We start from the raw sequence: 15,789 nt of genomic DNA on the forward strand, positions 1-15,789 counted from the left end.
TTGAGTGGTGTTATTATGAAATGTGGAGGGGTAAAATAGTAGATCGGATGATCGGAGTATGCTAAAACTATTACTGTACAAGTATTCTCGACCGATTGACTCAGACGTCGTCTTTGAACAACGACGGCGATGAGGTCTTTGGGAGAAAGATTTTAATGGGGGGGGATGAATGAATGAGTGAGATGCCTGGGGAAGGAAGAGGATCTAATAATCCACGGAGTAACCCTCAATTACAGTCCCATGGCGCAGCGCCTCCCGGCGAGTCAGAAAGGGAAAGTGCGCCCGCATTAGTTTTGCTCTTCGCCGGGACTAAAAGGGTTTAGTTCTCTACAGATGACTGACTGCCTTACAGTAGGATGCTCCATCACGCGTTACCCATCCTCATCTCATGTCTTATGATTGCTCAATTGTGACTCCCTTTCTCGAGAGGGGAGAGCGAACAAGATATACCTCTGCCCACCACACACACCCTCCGAGGGCAGAGGCAAAAAGACACTTTCGTCCCACCGTCACCTTACAACGTTAACATTACACTGCTTGACAATTGCTGGTAATGCTTTCCACTTGTTTACGTTGAACCAAACCAAACAATTCGATATACAATTCCCTGTCTCGCATCCATGCCCCAAGCTTGAAGGGCAACTATACTCGAAGACTTGCGCTTGTTCTGATGCATGGTCACGAGGAGACACACACACGTGAGCCAGGGCCAGTTAACCGATACGTGTGTGACTGGAACAAAAACTGTCCCTATTTAGTTCTGATGAAGTCGCATCTGGTGAAGGTGTTTTGAATCACCTTGTGCTGAATACTGTATTAACTTTCCTTATATCGAGGATGTGCATGGGCAACACTTTAGATATCATCGTGGGAGGGATTCCGGACTGGATATCCAATCCCGGTATTCACATTTTCTTTTTGAATAATCGACTGAATAGGATATCCTCATCCTCGGCCCTTCATCCTCTCCTCGGCAGCTCTAGCTCTCCGCTCCCTCTCTAGCCTCATCCTCTGTTCGGGCGTCAACCCCCTAGATTCTTCCTCCCTCTTCTCCTGTGCCGTCTTAGCTAACGCAATCATTCTCCCCCTCCCCTGGCCTTTCCCAATCGGCCCATCCACCACCTTCGGCCCCTCTTCCTTCAAGCGTTCTGTCTCAGCCTTTCTCCTCTCGGTCTCTTTGGCAGCTTCCTCTTTCCTCTCCGTAGCAGCGCGCGCGTCGGCTTCTAGCTTGGAAAGAGCGGCTGGGATACGGGCCGCTTCCCAATCCCAGGCCGATTCGCCTAGTTCGGAGCGCGATACTCGGAAGGCGTCTCTCGTGGCTCTATCACCCGCTAACTCGAACGCCGTTTTCCCATCCCCATTCAGCACCGTAGGATCGGTGTTGCCTTTTACCAGCAGTCCTGTTACTAGCGGAGCGGAGTTTTGTGATGCGGATAAGTGTAGAGGGGTAGGTGCGTGGTGGTTCTGCTCGTGTGGTTGGAAGAGGAAGTTTGGGGAGAGGGAGTTTGACTTTAGGTAGGAGAGGAGAGCGGGGAGTTTGGAGCGGCGGATTAGGGCTTGGATTTGTGAGGTGTGGAGTAAGGCTGTTTCTTCCTCTTCGCTCCTCTTAGGCGCTGCAGTAGTAGACTGTTTCGCGGCTTTTTGTGCGGCAGATTGCTTGGCTGCTTCTGAAGCTGCGAGTTGGGCGGCTGCTATGGCTTCTAGATCGACTGAGATGACTTTGACACGGGTCAGTTCGACAAAAGATCGCATGAGTTCGTTTTGGGTTGCACGGCGTGTGTTGAATGGGAAGCCGCGGATTCGGGGGTCGTTTTGTCGGAGGATCTGGGAGTCGTAGGGGCCGAAGAGGGTTCGTCTGTTGGTATTTCCCGTGGCTCGAATGAATATCAATTCTGAGGTATCGATCATGCCTTTCCACTCTTGAAGTAGTAACCGGACTTCGTCAGTGAGGGCCTGCTCGTTGTATCTTCGTAGACTTGATCCTGCTGAATGGGCGGCTCCTTTCGCTGAATCGTTTGCTGATTGGGCTCCTCCTTGCTTTCGACGGGTTGTGTAGCGGTGGAATGTCTTGTGTGCTAGCACTGTTGCTTCGCGAGATAGGGGTCCACTTGCTGACGATTTCGTTTGTTTTGGTGTTAAGGAAACTACCATAGCCGCAAAATGACCACCGCCAATCATGCATAGAAAGATATGTGGTCCGCTGTATGCTTCTGGCAACGGGACGCCATTACTCGAGTCTGTTGCAATTTTCTGTTGGGGCTTTGGAGTAAGTTGTTTCTTCTGAATGATATCAAGGATCGAGGCCTCCTTCCCCTGCTCTGTATTCGTGAATATTGCCCGATATATGCCCAAATATGTATTTTCCGGCAGCGTAGGAGTCGTAAACCAGAGCAAAGGCGCTTTCCCTGACCCAAGCTTCTTCTTTTTGGGTGTTAATTCATCCTCTTCGTTACCTTGTGATGAGATTGCCGCTTGCTTTTTCAGCAAGGCACTTAATGTAGTATCTTTTCGCGGTTCGCCTGCTTCATCATCTTCTGAGTCTGAAGAGTCGGAGCCTGATAGACTCTCGTTCAGGTCTTGATATTATTAGCCTAGGCCCTTAATACTCGGATGTGTCCATACCTCCTACTAGCTTCTCAAAGTCATTTTCCGAGACTGGCTTTGCTCCCCGTATCCGTTGTTTTAGATTGTATCCATGTAGATCTGATCTGACATGACCCCTCTGGTCTTCCACTGTGTGAAATTTCATGCCGCATAGTGAACATGCATTAGACCCTGTAACGCTTTCCGCTCTTTCTTCGGTAGTAGGTGTATCGGTAGGAGGTGGGGAGCTTTCTTGTTCGGGTTCGGCGTCTTCTTTGGGTGTCAAGGTGGAAAGGATGTCTGCTGGTAGGTCGTAGACTGTAGTAATGTTAGTGAGGCGCAAGAATAGCAGTGTAAGAGTAAAACTTGCCGTATAAAGGTCTCCGAGTAACTTCCTCTTTCCGTTGATCCATTGCTTCGATAGAGGCGGAAAGGCGGGGCGGGGTAGGTGGAAGGAGAAACGGTGGGGTTTTAGAGGGAGGTATCAAATCTTGTTGAATGACAAGCAAGTCTTGATTAATGGCTCCAAATAGGACCACTTCTACAGTCTTTATTTCTAAGCGTTGCCCGACATATGGAATCTTTCTGTCGTTGACTCACGCCGCATTAAAAAGCTGAGGTGGATGTTGACTTGATGTCTGGGCTTATCGCAGATCACGTGTTGATAGCCAAGCCAATACCCCTGATATGACGTAGTGATTCAGTAGGCGGGGAGGTGATAGGCCCAAGCTAGCCAAGCTCCTTCCAAGCCAAGCTCCTGGTGCTCCCTTTCAGAAGCAGGGAACAGCTTGAAGGACACAGAGAGATGCCAAGATCTAGACTTTCGTTCCCCTCTATCAATTGGTCTTCAATCAATCCATCCATCACACCCAAACACCATTTGGCGGGGTAAGGGATCGTCCAGCTAAAGGTTACGGTTACCTACCACTCATCACTCATCCGTCATCGACTTTTGGGAATCCCATCCCATACATAAAAACAGCCTTTCCCTTAATAGGTAGGGATTCTTTTACAGTATTCTTTTACACGACACGACACAACACAAAACATCTAGAGCAACAAGCTTCACATCAAAATGTCTTCGTGCTTTGGATCCAGAAAGACCTCGAGAAATAGCGACACTGAGCCACTCCTCCCGCAGTATGCAGACGACACGTCCCTCCAACGCGCAGCTCACCAGAAGATGCACTCCTACCAGATGCTACGAGCGCTGTCCAAAGGTTTTATGCCGTCCACAGAGCAAGTAATCATCAACCTCAGAACCCTCTTAGCCTCTGATGTCTTAAACCCCGAGACGCCAGGCTTAAGTGAGAGCGGACGGAAACTTGTCAAGTATATGAAACAATGGGTCGCGCAGTTTATCGAGCTGGTGAAGAACAAGAATGATGGAGATCAAATTCAAGATTTCATCTGGTATATAATCCATGCAAGACTTCAAATCGATACTGGTGATCTTGTCAAGACCGCCACATCCACGAGATCAAAGGCGGATGCTTCAGCTGGTACGTCATCTGATATTCGTTTGGAATTGTCTCTAATCATTCTACAGCCTACGAGAGCATCAGAACAGTCGGCAGTCTGCTTTTGACGAATTCTGATTTCCGTATGTTTTTGTCTGATCTGAATACTATTGGACGACAAGTCTTTGCAGACACCGCCAACACCATCTCCAACGTTGCAGAAGATGCAGCCAAGAAGATCGAGCCATCTGCAGAAGACAGTGAAACTGTCAAAAATCCGGGAAGCGAGCAAGGCCCACCACCTACGAACGAGGATCTGACGGCCGATGCAACAGAAATTGCGGACGTAGTCGCGAATGGCGTCAAGAAGACTGGAAGGGAAGCAGGCGCTAGTTTGAAGGAGAATGTTACCGGAGACCAAAAAGACACATTGACCTACCGCCTGAAAGCGGCCGTAACGAAGCTCCGCAAGAGGAACGATTATTCGGATTCTGTCTCTACCATTGGACTTCTGATTCAGAGATATGCGAAAGTATACTCACGTGCTGTGGATAACACCATCAGCACTGTTCAAGACGATGTGGACACGAATGAAGCACTTGACCGTTCAATAAAAAACGGATGGTCACTGCTCAGCTCCTTCGGAGACAAAAAGGAATGGGAAGAGCTCGAGACACGCTTCAACAAGGTCATGGAGCACTCTCAAAAGGACCCTGAATTCGAATCCATGATGAACGAAGTAGCATCTTCCATCCAAAAGATGCTCACCGATCCTGATTTCTTCGAAGCTGCTGAGAACAAGCTTGAAGAAATCAAAGAAAAGTCCAAGGAAGTAGGCACCGAATCTCCTCTCCGCAAAGATATCGATGCCCTCATCGCCCAAACTCGCAAAACCCTAGACTCAGTCTTAAATGACACCGACGTCTCCAAGCTTGTCCAAACTTCCCTTCAAATCTGGAACATCCTCAACCCCACCAACACCGAGTCAAACACCGAGCTCTTCACTGACACCTACACCGTCTTCATCCCGCTCCTCATCTCAGCAATCCAACACATTCCAATCCCCCGCCTCGAAGTGGCAGTCCCCGAAATCGACCTTCTGCTCGAGAATCTGATCCTCGAGCCCGGACGAACTATAAACAACACTTCCTTTCTCCCCTTCAGACTCAAGGTAGAAACATACAACGACCTAACAATCCACAAACGCCGCTTCCGCACCGTCTCCACCGTCGCCTCCCTCGTTACAGTCAAAGTCCAAGGCCTGTCAATCCGCGCCGATGAGGTGGGATTCTGGCTCCGAGCCCATAAAGGCCTGTTGCGTTTTGTAGATGAAGGAATTGCATCTTTCGAACTCGATGATAGGGGTATTGATATTGAAATGGATATCGAAGTAGGAAAAGAGAGATTGGAGAAAGTCTTGACTCTGCGGAACGTGAGAGTCAAGATTCATCATCTGAGTTATAAGCTTAGGAAAAGCAAATTCGCATTTCTGGGCTGGTTATTGAAACCGCTTTTGCGCCCTATTCTGCGCAAAGTGCTTGAGCGCCAATTAGCTACTGCTATTGGCAATTTCTTCCATGCCGCGAATCGCGAGTTAGTATTTGCACGAGAGAGGCTGCGCGCTACGAGAATCTCTGATCCGATTGATCTGAGGACGTTTGTCAAAGCGGTTATGACAAGATTAACGCCGGAGGAAGATCCCGATCTGTACTCTGCCGTGGGAGTCCGAGGAGGTGCGGACACGAGGGGAAACATATTTGCGGGGAAGTATGCGCCAGGCAGTGTGGTTAAATTGTGGGACGAGGAAGCGAGGAGAGCTGGGGAGGTCGTAGATGATAATGCGAGTGCTCAGGGATGGAGGAATGAGATTTTTGATGTGCAGAGTAGGGCTATGCAGCAGTAAAGCGGCTGGTGGGAACGAATTTGTATGATCATGGGTTGAGGATGGCTGGAATTCGGCGTACTTCGGAAACATAGGTTTAAGGCTTACTGTTTTTGTACCATCCAAGAAAAGCGAGGCTTTTTGCTTGGGCGAATCTTAATCCGCTCTTGATACTCGATACATTCATATCAACCTTAACGTTCATTTTTTAGATTCGCGCTTTTGTTACCTTGAGCGATCATTTGAAAGCCATCCCATCCCAAAGTCCTAATCACCTTCCTCACTTGTCCGTAGCTTCTCCAAGTCTAGTCTGTCTGTCCTGTCATGCCAACTCGATAACCGACCTGTGCATATGGTCATGCAGCGTTTTTCTTTCCCCTTTGTAGGAAATTTCAATGTACACCTTCTTGGATACCCAATTCTCATCGAGCAATAGTCAAAACCCCTTGCTTAAAGAGAAAATAGTAATGCCGTGTAAATGGAAAGAAAGATTATATAGAAACATTCAAAAGTGATTTGGGATCTTTGTATTTGCTTGCTGTTGTTCCACTGATTTTTCATCTACGATCCCAAGGAAAAGGCAAATACAGACAGACAGCATGAGCACCAATGCAGCATCAATCCAGGAAAGCTGCCCAGGCCACAAGGCTCCCCACAAGATCTACCTAGGTAGGTCTGCACCAGGTATTTTTACCTGATGTCCAGCCTTGCAGTGAAGAAATGTTTATGGGAGACCGCCGAACACTCGCCGTCACGAAACAAATCCAGGGCAGCGTCATTCTGAACTGTGCGAAAACAACCATTAAATAATCTGTGTATTATCACCTATCCTGACACAATCTTCACATTCACTAGATACAGAATCTGTGTTCTAATCTGAAATGCTCAATATCACGGGGGAACTTACATGATCAAAACGCACCTAAAGTCTCACAAGCCTCTACCAAATTCGGCATATCATCCGCCGTCTTGGAAGCAGCACCCCATCTCACAATCCCAACCTCATCCATAGCCCATCCTCCTCCAACCTGCCACCTATTCCCACTAGGGTCAACCTCCCTCGCCCATATCCCCTCCTCCTTCCCCAATTTATGCATCGCCACCTGGGTCCACGGATTCAGCAGATGGTACGTCGTGCTAACGCCGAGGCCCCAGCTCGCATACACCTCCCTCTCCTCATCAACCACAACGGTGACCGCCCACGCTCCTCCGATGGATGAGATCCATTTATCGGTTGCTTTCCGAGAGCTGTGCGAGACTGCGATGAAATTCAGTCGCGGATATTTGTTTGCAAGGCGACGAGCTTCGAGGAAGGTTTTTTCTGCAACTATTAACCAATTAGCATTGTCGTAGTATAGCAATGAAGGCAAGAAGCATACAAGGACATCCACAATGCCTCAAGAATACCACAACCGCAGGTCTGCCATCTGCAACTGGCAATCGGAGTTTGGCAGATGAAGGTGCATTTGATCCAATCACCGGCGCGGCACGGAGCTCAATTGGCGGCGGTGGAGGAGTTGCCCAAGACTGCCACGATTTGGGGACAGAAAGGTTCGCGAATGGGTTTGCGAACGGAGCTGGCGCATCTGGATCTTTTGAGGCTGGTTTCGACTCGGGGAAGGAAAGGGCGTTGGAGGGGATGCCAGCTTTGCGGAGAGCTATCTTTGCAGTGAGTTTAGAGAACATTTTCACTTTTTAACATGTATTGCAGCAGAAAATCAAAAGCATAAAGGCAAAAGAGCAAAAAATCAGAATGCAAGAGCAGGATACAGCTTACTTTAGAGTACCAGGTCTTTTGAGGGCGACACGCTCACGCTTCTCTTGCGAGCTTGAAACGGAACAGTGTCGCGACTGGTGTATGGACCCCTGAATTCAGGGGTTGGCGAGTCACATGACAGGATCCATTATCAGATTTCTTCGCCTCTTCTGAGTGCTCGAAGCTTGTCTTGACTCTTTCCTTTATATCTATATCTATAGCACGCATCAGTTAGCATCTAATCACAGCGCTGACTTCGAAATTTGAAGATCAGCTTCACGTGAAATTCTGTGCGCTATCGTTCGTTTACTTATTTAAAAACTATTAGTAAAGAACTCCTAGTCTATCTCACGTACACTGCCCACAATTTTATATCTGCGATATGAATCTTATAGTTCTTTATTTATCCCAAACCATCTTCACTCTAGACTCTGCTTATACCTACCTTACTGCACTAAACTTGCAATCTTAAATTCCCTCACTTCACTTCACTTCACTTAATTCCCTCAAAACCACAACTAAAACCACAACACCAAATTCCAAACCGCCAGGTCCATCAAACTCCAAAAGCTAAACCAGAATCTATACCAACATCTCCCCCTACCAACATTCCACATGCAAGAAGGCTTGAAAGTCAAGCCTTGCGTTGCATAAACGCGACACCTCGAACAAAATGCCACACCCACTTTCCCCGTCAAAAAACGCTAGTGTACGAGTACAAGTATTTCCGCACGCTAAGTTATATATATAATTCAAATCCTGAGTTAAGGATATGGCAGGGCAATTGGGGAGAAAGGGGGGGGGGGGGGGGGGGTTTGGCGGCGTTTTAGGATAAAGAAGGTGAGGATGTAACGCGGAGTTGGAAGGGACATAGGGGAAAGCCGAGGAGCTGAGGGCCTGTTGGATGGATTGCGGATGAGGCATGAATGGTCGAAGTAGCATGGGGAAGGGAAGAGTATCGGGCTGCTTTGAAAGAATATTGTGCCTCCCGTTACGCTGTTGTTTACATTTTATATTGAAGATCGAACGAAGGCGCTTGAGGAGCCGACATAAAGAATCTTGCACTAATATTCATACTTGGAATGAATGCACATCTTCTTGACTTCTCAGACACATTTTGAAGATTTTTAAGTTTCCTTTTATTTATCATCCGCTGCTATGCGTTTTGCTTCACTCATATCGACAGCTCCGCCGTTACGCAGGGTATCACTTCCCTACTGATCTCATCTCACTCGTAAAGAAAAACCCCGGAATATTCTTATAAACATACAAACAAAGGATGTCATGCCCGCCCCGCCAAACACCCTTATTTTCTCGTATTCATTCCACCCCTTGTATTCATCAGATGAAGATCGTATATGCAGTATGCAATGATGGGGGAAATGCCATGCCAGCCATGCCAATCCCAGACCTGCTAAGGAGAAAACACAAAGAGAATAAAGTCCAAGAAAAAAACCAACACAAACCCTGGCCCCCGTACCCGCTCGCAAATGCATCAAGTTACACACAAACAAAAATATTCATCTTTTTCGAGACGTAGATTTTCCATCGGCTTCGTTGCCATGGATGAGTGACTGTTCAGTGTTGATTGTTCATCAGAGCTTTTTCCGAATCAGAAATTGTCGCCATAGAACACGCCGATGCCATTGTGAAAACCAGATCAATCCCTGCCCTGCCATCTGTACAAGTCATGAAAATCCTTAGGAACATTCTGATTAGGCACATCAGATGGAATCAAAGGCATAATGCAAAGGAAACCAAATTGACGGGAGGCTGGCACAAACCTATCGCGCAAGTTCATTTGAGAAACTCGGCACGAGAGGTGTCGCATGGCTACAGATATTCCTAAGAATCTGCAGCCTTTGTTTTGTTCTGTTCGCATGGAGATGACCCGGTATCTAACCACCCTTTCGCTCCGAGTCGTTTTTTGGGAATCTCTCAACTTGAGCTTGGCCATTCATAATACCCCTGGTATCTGCAGAAGATCCCTTTTTCTTGCCCTTCGAGTTTGGGGCCTTTTGCCAAGTACCTGGCCCACTACCCTCGCTCTTAGCACCTCTTATATGCCCATTCTGAGCAGCAGTAAGAGTTTTGCTTTGGCTAACATGAGCAATGCTGAGGTTCTGTGCGGATTTCAGAAGATCATTTTTGTCCGCCGAAGCCCTCGCAGAGTGCCCATTTGCCCTTAGGCCAGTTAGAGGTTCAAACTTTCGACTCGTAGTTGGCGATGGAGTTCGGGTTTCGAAAACGGGAGAAAGGTGTGATGAATCATCGCGAGGCAACTCAGATTGGCTTGCACCAATGTCGAGGGGAGACATGCCACCATTTTGTCGAGCTAATCGATTTCGAGAGTTTGGAGAAAGTCGAGAATGGTTGAAAAGATCTGCAGCAATCAAGCCGCTTGGTATATTGATTGCAGGAGGAACGGGACCTGAGTTCGTTGAAGAGACATCGTAGGTTTGTGGATTAGACCCATTCACAACCATAGGAGGTTCAACTCTGCCCTCGGATCGATATTCTTTGGGTGTGACCTGGCCGGAGTGATCTTGATCACCTGAAATATCGCTCACCGACGCCTGGGACATCGAGTCCATTGACCCAATTGGGGTATCACTCCCTTCTACAACCCTCGAACTAACACTAACAGAAGCTTGCCAATTTGGAATTGACACGGGTGCCGGCACATTGGTTCCATTTACTACCAATGGGGCCTGGTTCAGTGCACGGAGGTTGGAGCTCGATACACTTTGTTGCGAGGGAACAGCAGAGAGGGGGGCCGAATGAGCACCGGTAGAAAATGACCGGTCATGGCCTAGTGGTGACGGAGATCGAGAAGGCCGCTTCATTCGGTCTAAAATAGACTGTGGTAGCCGATCCGTCGACAACCGACGCCGACTCTGGTAGAGGTCACCAAAGGAAGGGATAGCCATTATGTTAGGTTCCCTTCGTCTTGAACTTGGAGCGGATTCATTCACATAGTAGCCGACATACTGCTTTGGCGTATTGTCCTCAGGGGGGCTGGTTGAAGTAGATGCTGTTGTTGACTCGAAGCCCACCTCGGAATTTTCGTCGGCAATAAAACTGGGGATCGGAGCTCCATTTGCCTGCCGTAACGTTTGGTAAATACCAAGTCCAGAACTGGGCAACCCCGGAACTGATAGTTGAGTGGGGGTGGAACGAGCAGCAGGCTGTGAATGTGACCGCATTGAGCTTGAGGATTGCCCTGCTACACCGGAACCATTTGTGATGCTTGATCTGTGCATACTTCGCCTTAATTCCGGTACAGCGGCGCTGAGTGATGGCGAGGAAGGGTTCGTATTTGGACTCTGATAGCCATACATCGGTGAGCCTGGGTATGGCACAGGGTAAAAGTACATCTCGTTACGCATCGGGGCTGACTGCGGCGCCTGGTCAAACGAGCTCGTGCGATTTCGATCCGCAGTTTGGTATTTGATTCCTCCAGTACTACTTTGACCTGGCTGCGACTGCGAATACCCTGGACTTTGCTGCACCTGCATATATCCTTGAGATTGGTTATATAATTGCATCCGTAGGCTATTCTCCTGCGCTTGCAAGACCGAATAAGTCGTGTACAAGTCGTTGTGTAATTGAGCCTGAGCTTGTCGCTGAAGCCACACATCTTGCGCCGTCATATTTGGTGGAAGGCCACCATTATACGAAGAAGAGCTGTCGAATGTGCTGCTTGACGATCTTCGATTGTTATTGCCATTCCGGTTGGTATGGCGATTACCACGATGAGCGCCTCTTCCACCGCGATTCGATTGCGAAGTACTGCGTAAGATAGGTTTTGGCTTCGGCGCTGGTTTCTCCCATATTCGTTCTTCCTCCTTGGGATATTGGTACTGCTCGCAACATTCTTCAAGCTTTGCTTGTGAGATTAAATCGAACGCACGTCTGATCTCCAAATGCAGCCCTCGAAATGAGGTGTCGTCTGCTGTGTTCCCTAGATTGCGAACCACTTTGAATGGCTCCTCGACACAGAGCATATTATTGTTTCCCAAATGCCACTTCTTCTCGAACTTGGATATCTGTCTTCCATTTCTGACCGAAACTACGTGTTTGTCGTAGTCAAACTCGTGACCATAAAATCGGAAAAATTGAAACAGAAGTTCCCCTACTGTCTCCTTGTTCTTTTGACCGAACCCTTGCAGCGCATTTAAGTCGTCCGCAAACTCGCTTCCTTGTCCATCTTTGACAGGTAGTTTCTGGTGGGGGCGTTGATGAAGAGCGGGAAGAATGGGAGGACTACGACTTTGAAGGAAGTTGATGATCATGCATATCCAAGTATACGAGCTAATGGTGAGCCCAAAGCCTGCTAGATGTTAGAAAGGTTTGTAGGCATGAAAAGCTCCTATTTTCGCCTACCTGCATCATTCACTATCCTTCTCTTTGTCCAATGTTTAATAATCATAGCTAGTTGTCGTACTCGAGGGTCTATTTGCACATAGGTCTTGATCATTCGAGTATTCTCTAGCGCTTCGACATTGTTGACATTCATGTCGCATGCAAGGCGCGTTTCCGGATCCCAGATCTTGACAATGGGTACCTTGGCCGTTGAAACGCAGATGACTTTTTCCATCCCATCTCAAGAATAATTAGCTTTGTCTGGCAGAGAAGTAGATAGTGCTCACTCTTTGCTAGAAGCTCTGCAATGATGCAAACACCCTCTAACTCCTTCCAGTTTGTGGTTATGCATACATCCACTAAATTTATTAGCAAAAGCTCCAATAGGGTAAACTATTCCACTGACCGTCTGATTCATCTGTACAAAGTAGATTGCCAGATGAACCAAATACATGAACTTGTATATCATGTCCAGGCCATTCCTCGTTGAACAGCTTCTCTAGTTTCTGCACCAGCTTTTTCCTCCTATCCTCACTGTCTGTAGTGGGCAATAACCGGTCATAAAGTTCTCTCATATCTGTTGAAAGAGTTCTCTCCTCATCTTGGGATAGCTTGCTCTTGATACTTGAAGTGCTCAGCTTTTCCAATCGTTCGCTTCCAATGCTGTAAGGTATTCGTCGCTTTGTATGTGCCATAGCGGTTTCGTACCGACATCCTCCTCGGGGACCACCGCCCGAAATTGCTCTTGAAGGGAGGGTGATATTAGATTCGGAGTATGCAGAGCGCGGAGAGTGACTATTTGTGGCATTGGGAGAAGGCTCTCTTGACTCGAAAGAGAATTGTCTCGCATGTTGATGCGGTGTTGAGGGGACAGAGTTCGATTGCTGAGAGAAATTTGTAGTTTGATGCTGTATCAGAGGTCGAGTGGGCAACTGGTTTGACAGGTCCAGCATCTTCCCCGGCATGATGGCTGAAGACTCCTTCTGGGTCACGAGCGTGGGCTCACCTTTACTGGGTTTTCGTGACTCTTTATTCCCATGACCTCCCCTCGCCGGAAATTTTGTGCTTTTTGCCGTGTTGCCGCTGCTTGAGCTCGGCCTTGAAGGTGGCCTTGAGCTAGGTCTTGAGCCGGGGCGTGATCCAGGCACAGCCTGAATATGTTGCGCGGACAATAGAGGGGGAAGTGGGGTTGCTCTTCCTGACGTGACAAGTCTGTTATACTGAGCAAGCTGAAGTTTGTGATAGGAGGATTGTTGTGGGAGGAGGATGGGGAGCAAGTCGAGATGCGGAGAAAGCTGAGATGTGGGAGCGAGACTTGGGGGAAGATTTGGTGGCGAGGTGTCTGCAAGTGTATTCCGCCGCACAAGTCGCGACCACTGTGCCGATTGATATTGATATCGAGAATTACCTGCCGGAGACTGGCCCTCCATCCATCAATCTCTCACGATAACTTGGAATCGTGGTCGTGTAAGGAGCGTCTCGAGGGACGGGGCGAAAGCGCAGTTGACGCGATGCCTCAGTCACCACGCGATTGCAAGGCGAGCCGCAGACGTAGAATTGGGTGGTTTCCTTGTGTGCGAAGGATACGAGGAGGATTGAAAGGCAAGTTAAGGTGAAGTTGGTGAGATTCCACTTCCTTCAGAAACGAATGGACGTCCGTCTAGCAGCACTGGCGAATGGCTACAGGCGTGTTGAGCAGTTTGCAATGGTGGCATACAACGACGGCCGCTAGGTGGGTGTATCTACAGCCAAGTGTAATACTTGAGTGATCTCGGTGGATGAGGATCGAGGCAAAGGGGTGCGCTGCAAAGCAGAATTGCTTTGTCTGAATACTAGATTTCCACTTTAACACGGAGACGTGAGGTGAAGGCCCTCGACTAATGTAATCTAGCGCGCTAAACAAGGGACCGGCAGGGGTTGCATGTGCTGCCGGCAGGAGCAAGACAAGACAAGGCAACTTTCACCTTCTCTTCAATTTCTCTTCCTCCTTAATAATAATATAATAGTAATAGTCACAGTCACGATACGGTGTGTTAGAACTGCGCAACGGTATGAAGGCAGATCAATCCGCGTTCTACTCGTATGCTCTATCCCAGATCTGTCTTTGGACTTGCTTACTTTTTAGCCGTAAAAACGGGAAATGCTGGATAACACGAGTATACAGCCATGGCTCTTTGTGGTCGGGCTAGCCAATGCAATCTGGGTATTAGGCGGTACAAGTCATTAGTTCTTTGTGATGAGAATAACCGCTGGCCAGCCAGTCAACAAATCACCAGATTCCAGGTTTCATTGATCACAAGAGATCAGAGGAAGCGGGGCGGGTACCGTAAAAGAAGGCTATCATTCTTCTTGTAGTAATATAACATCAGCAGTCCTCGGTCGCGGCCTCATTTGAGACACAGGTACCTACCTAGGTATTTTGCTTCTTAGAAGTTGAGGCCCAAACGAAGAAATCAGTCTCGCCTCGCCCTGATTCTACGAGTAATCCGCCCAATACGACAATCGCATGTATCATGTATCATGGAGAGACCGGCAGTCGTCCGCAATGTATTACCCCTTTACATGAGATGGGTTTCTAAAAGCCCAGACCCAGCTCATCGACATGAAACAGTTTCAAACTTGGCACTTCACCAGCTGCCAGAGTCGAACAAATCTCCAAATCTACAAGATCGGGCATAGTTACTATTACCTCCCACACTCAAAATCCTCCCAATTGAAAGGATGATGAAGCGCGACAGGAAAGCGAGAAGGATGAGCCAACAGACTGTTGTTCATTGTTCAACCACGTGGGTCGGAGCCCATTGGAAAGCCAAGCAGAAGAAGCAAGGATTTGGTAAAAGGCCTCGTGGTTGTCCTTGAGCATCGAACCGTGTTTCTTTGTACTTGGGTAGCGTGGGGACTATATGCAGCCTCTTTGGACGGAAATCTGGGGAAGGCAATTCGTCTCAACTCTGGAGAAAAGAGGCCATGGCTAGTTAGTTGCATTTGGAAGGCATTTGACCCATACCTAGGTACATACGCCACTCCCGCGTGCAGTGAACTGGGCTTGCTTGTACTGTACCTGTGCTTGTGTCTGCGTCTGTGCCTGCGCCTGTCTGGCCCCGGGCTGAGATGAGACGAGAGCTGACGGGCGATATCATCAACCTTGCTTTGCTGTGTACACAGGACGCCATTGTACGTGTCGCCGTGGTACCGTACGAAGGACATCACTATATGCATCGGCGAGGGGTCTCTCGTTGATGCAATATGCATGCATTATTGTGATTATTATTACTTCGCATTGATATTGCAAGTACTGTTGTAAATACGAAGTAACTCTAGAACGGATCTCAGGTTCCCCACACCTAACAGCAGAAACGAAGCCGAGATATGTCCGTCCCTCTTAAAGTTCATTACTGTACGAAACTCCGTACAGCAAGAGCAGGCCTCCTTTCAGCCTCACTCCCACTCACTCACTCACTCACTGCCGATCTCCCTTCCCTTCCATCCTCTTACGGGGTATCTTACCAAGCCAAGCAACCCATACTGTAACCATATCCTAAGTCCGAAAGAAAAATCGCACCAACTCCCCACAAAACACGCCGGAAGTAGCAACAACATTGGTTGCCCTGGCTTAGTCGCTCGGCATTCTCGGGACGGATGCTTACCTCCGTACAACACGGTCCACCCGCCAGTCCAGTACCAGTACCAGTCCAGTCCAGTCCTCTGAGTACCGAACGTCATCATGTGGTGATTTCACTTTC

General features: G+C 48.3%; 4 protein-coding genes across 4 annotated transcripts; 1 reads left to right on the plus strand and 3 right to left on the minus strand.

Annotated features, from left to right (window-relative positions):
• Positions 1-945: 945 nt before the first annotated feature.
• LHYA1_G006546 (VMS1-like protein) lies at positions 946-2,749 on the minus strand (the record flags this gene model as incomplete). The annotated part of the gene is made up of 2 exons (XM_031151483.1): positions 946-2,576; positions 2,623-2,749. The coding sequence occupies 2 exons, from the start codon at positions 2,747-2,749 to the stop codon at positions 946-948; spliced, it is 1,758 nt and encodes a 585-aa protein (XP_031004503.1).
• Positions 2,750-3,658: 909 nt separating this feature from the next.
• LHYA1_G006547 (Uncharacterized protein) lies at positions 3,659-5,946 on the plus strand (the record flags this gene model as incomplete). The annotated part of the gene is made up of 2 exons (XM_031151484.1): positions 3,659-4,085; positions 4,133-5,946. 2 exons carry the CDS (start codon positions 3,659-3,661, stop codon positions 5,944-5,946), a joined length of 2,241 nt encoding a protein of 746 aa, XP_031004502.1.
• An 890-nt stretch (positions 5,947-6,836) lies between these two features.
• LHYA1_G006548 (uncharacterized protein) lies at positions 6,837-7,611 on the minus strand (the record flags this gene model as incomplete). Its single annotated transcript, XM_031151485.1, has 2 exons — positions 6,837-7,252; positions 7,305-7,611. 2 exons carry the CDS (start codon positions 7,609-7,611, stop codon positions 6,837-6,839), a joined length of 723 nt encoding a protein of 240 aa, XP_031004501.1.
• Positions 7,612-9,579: 1,968 nt separating this feature from the next.
• Positions 9,580-13,476, minus strand: cid13 (Poly(A) RNA polymerase; the record flags this gene model as incomplete). Its single annotated transcript, XM_031151486.1, has 4 exons — positions 9,580-12,014; positions 12,068-12,286; positions 12,334-12,405; positions 12,453-13,476. The coding sequence occupies 4 exons, from the start codon at positions 13,474-13,476 to the stop codon at positions 9,580-9,582; spliced, it is 3,750 nt and encodes a 1,249-aa protein (XP_031004500.1).
• Positions 13,477-15,789: the final 2,313 nt, after the last annotated feature.

The sequence above is a fragment of the Lachnellula hyalina genome, assembly GCF_007821495.1.
Source record: "Lachnellula hyalina strain CBS 185.66 chromosome Unknown contig00087, whole genome shotgun sequence".
Classification (NCBI taxonomy): Eukaryota; Fungi; Ascomycota; class Leotiomycetes; order Helotiales; family Lachnaceae; genus Lachnellula; species Lachnellula hyalina.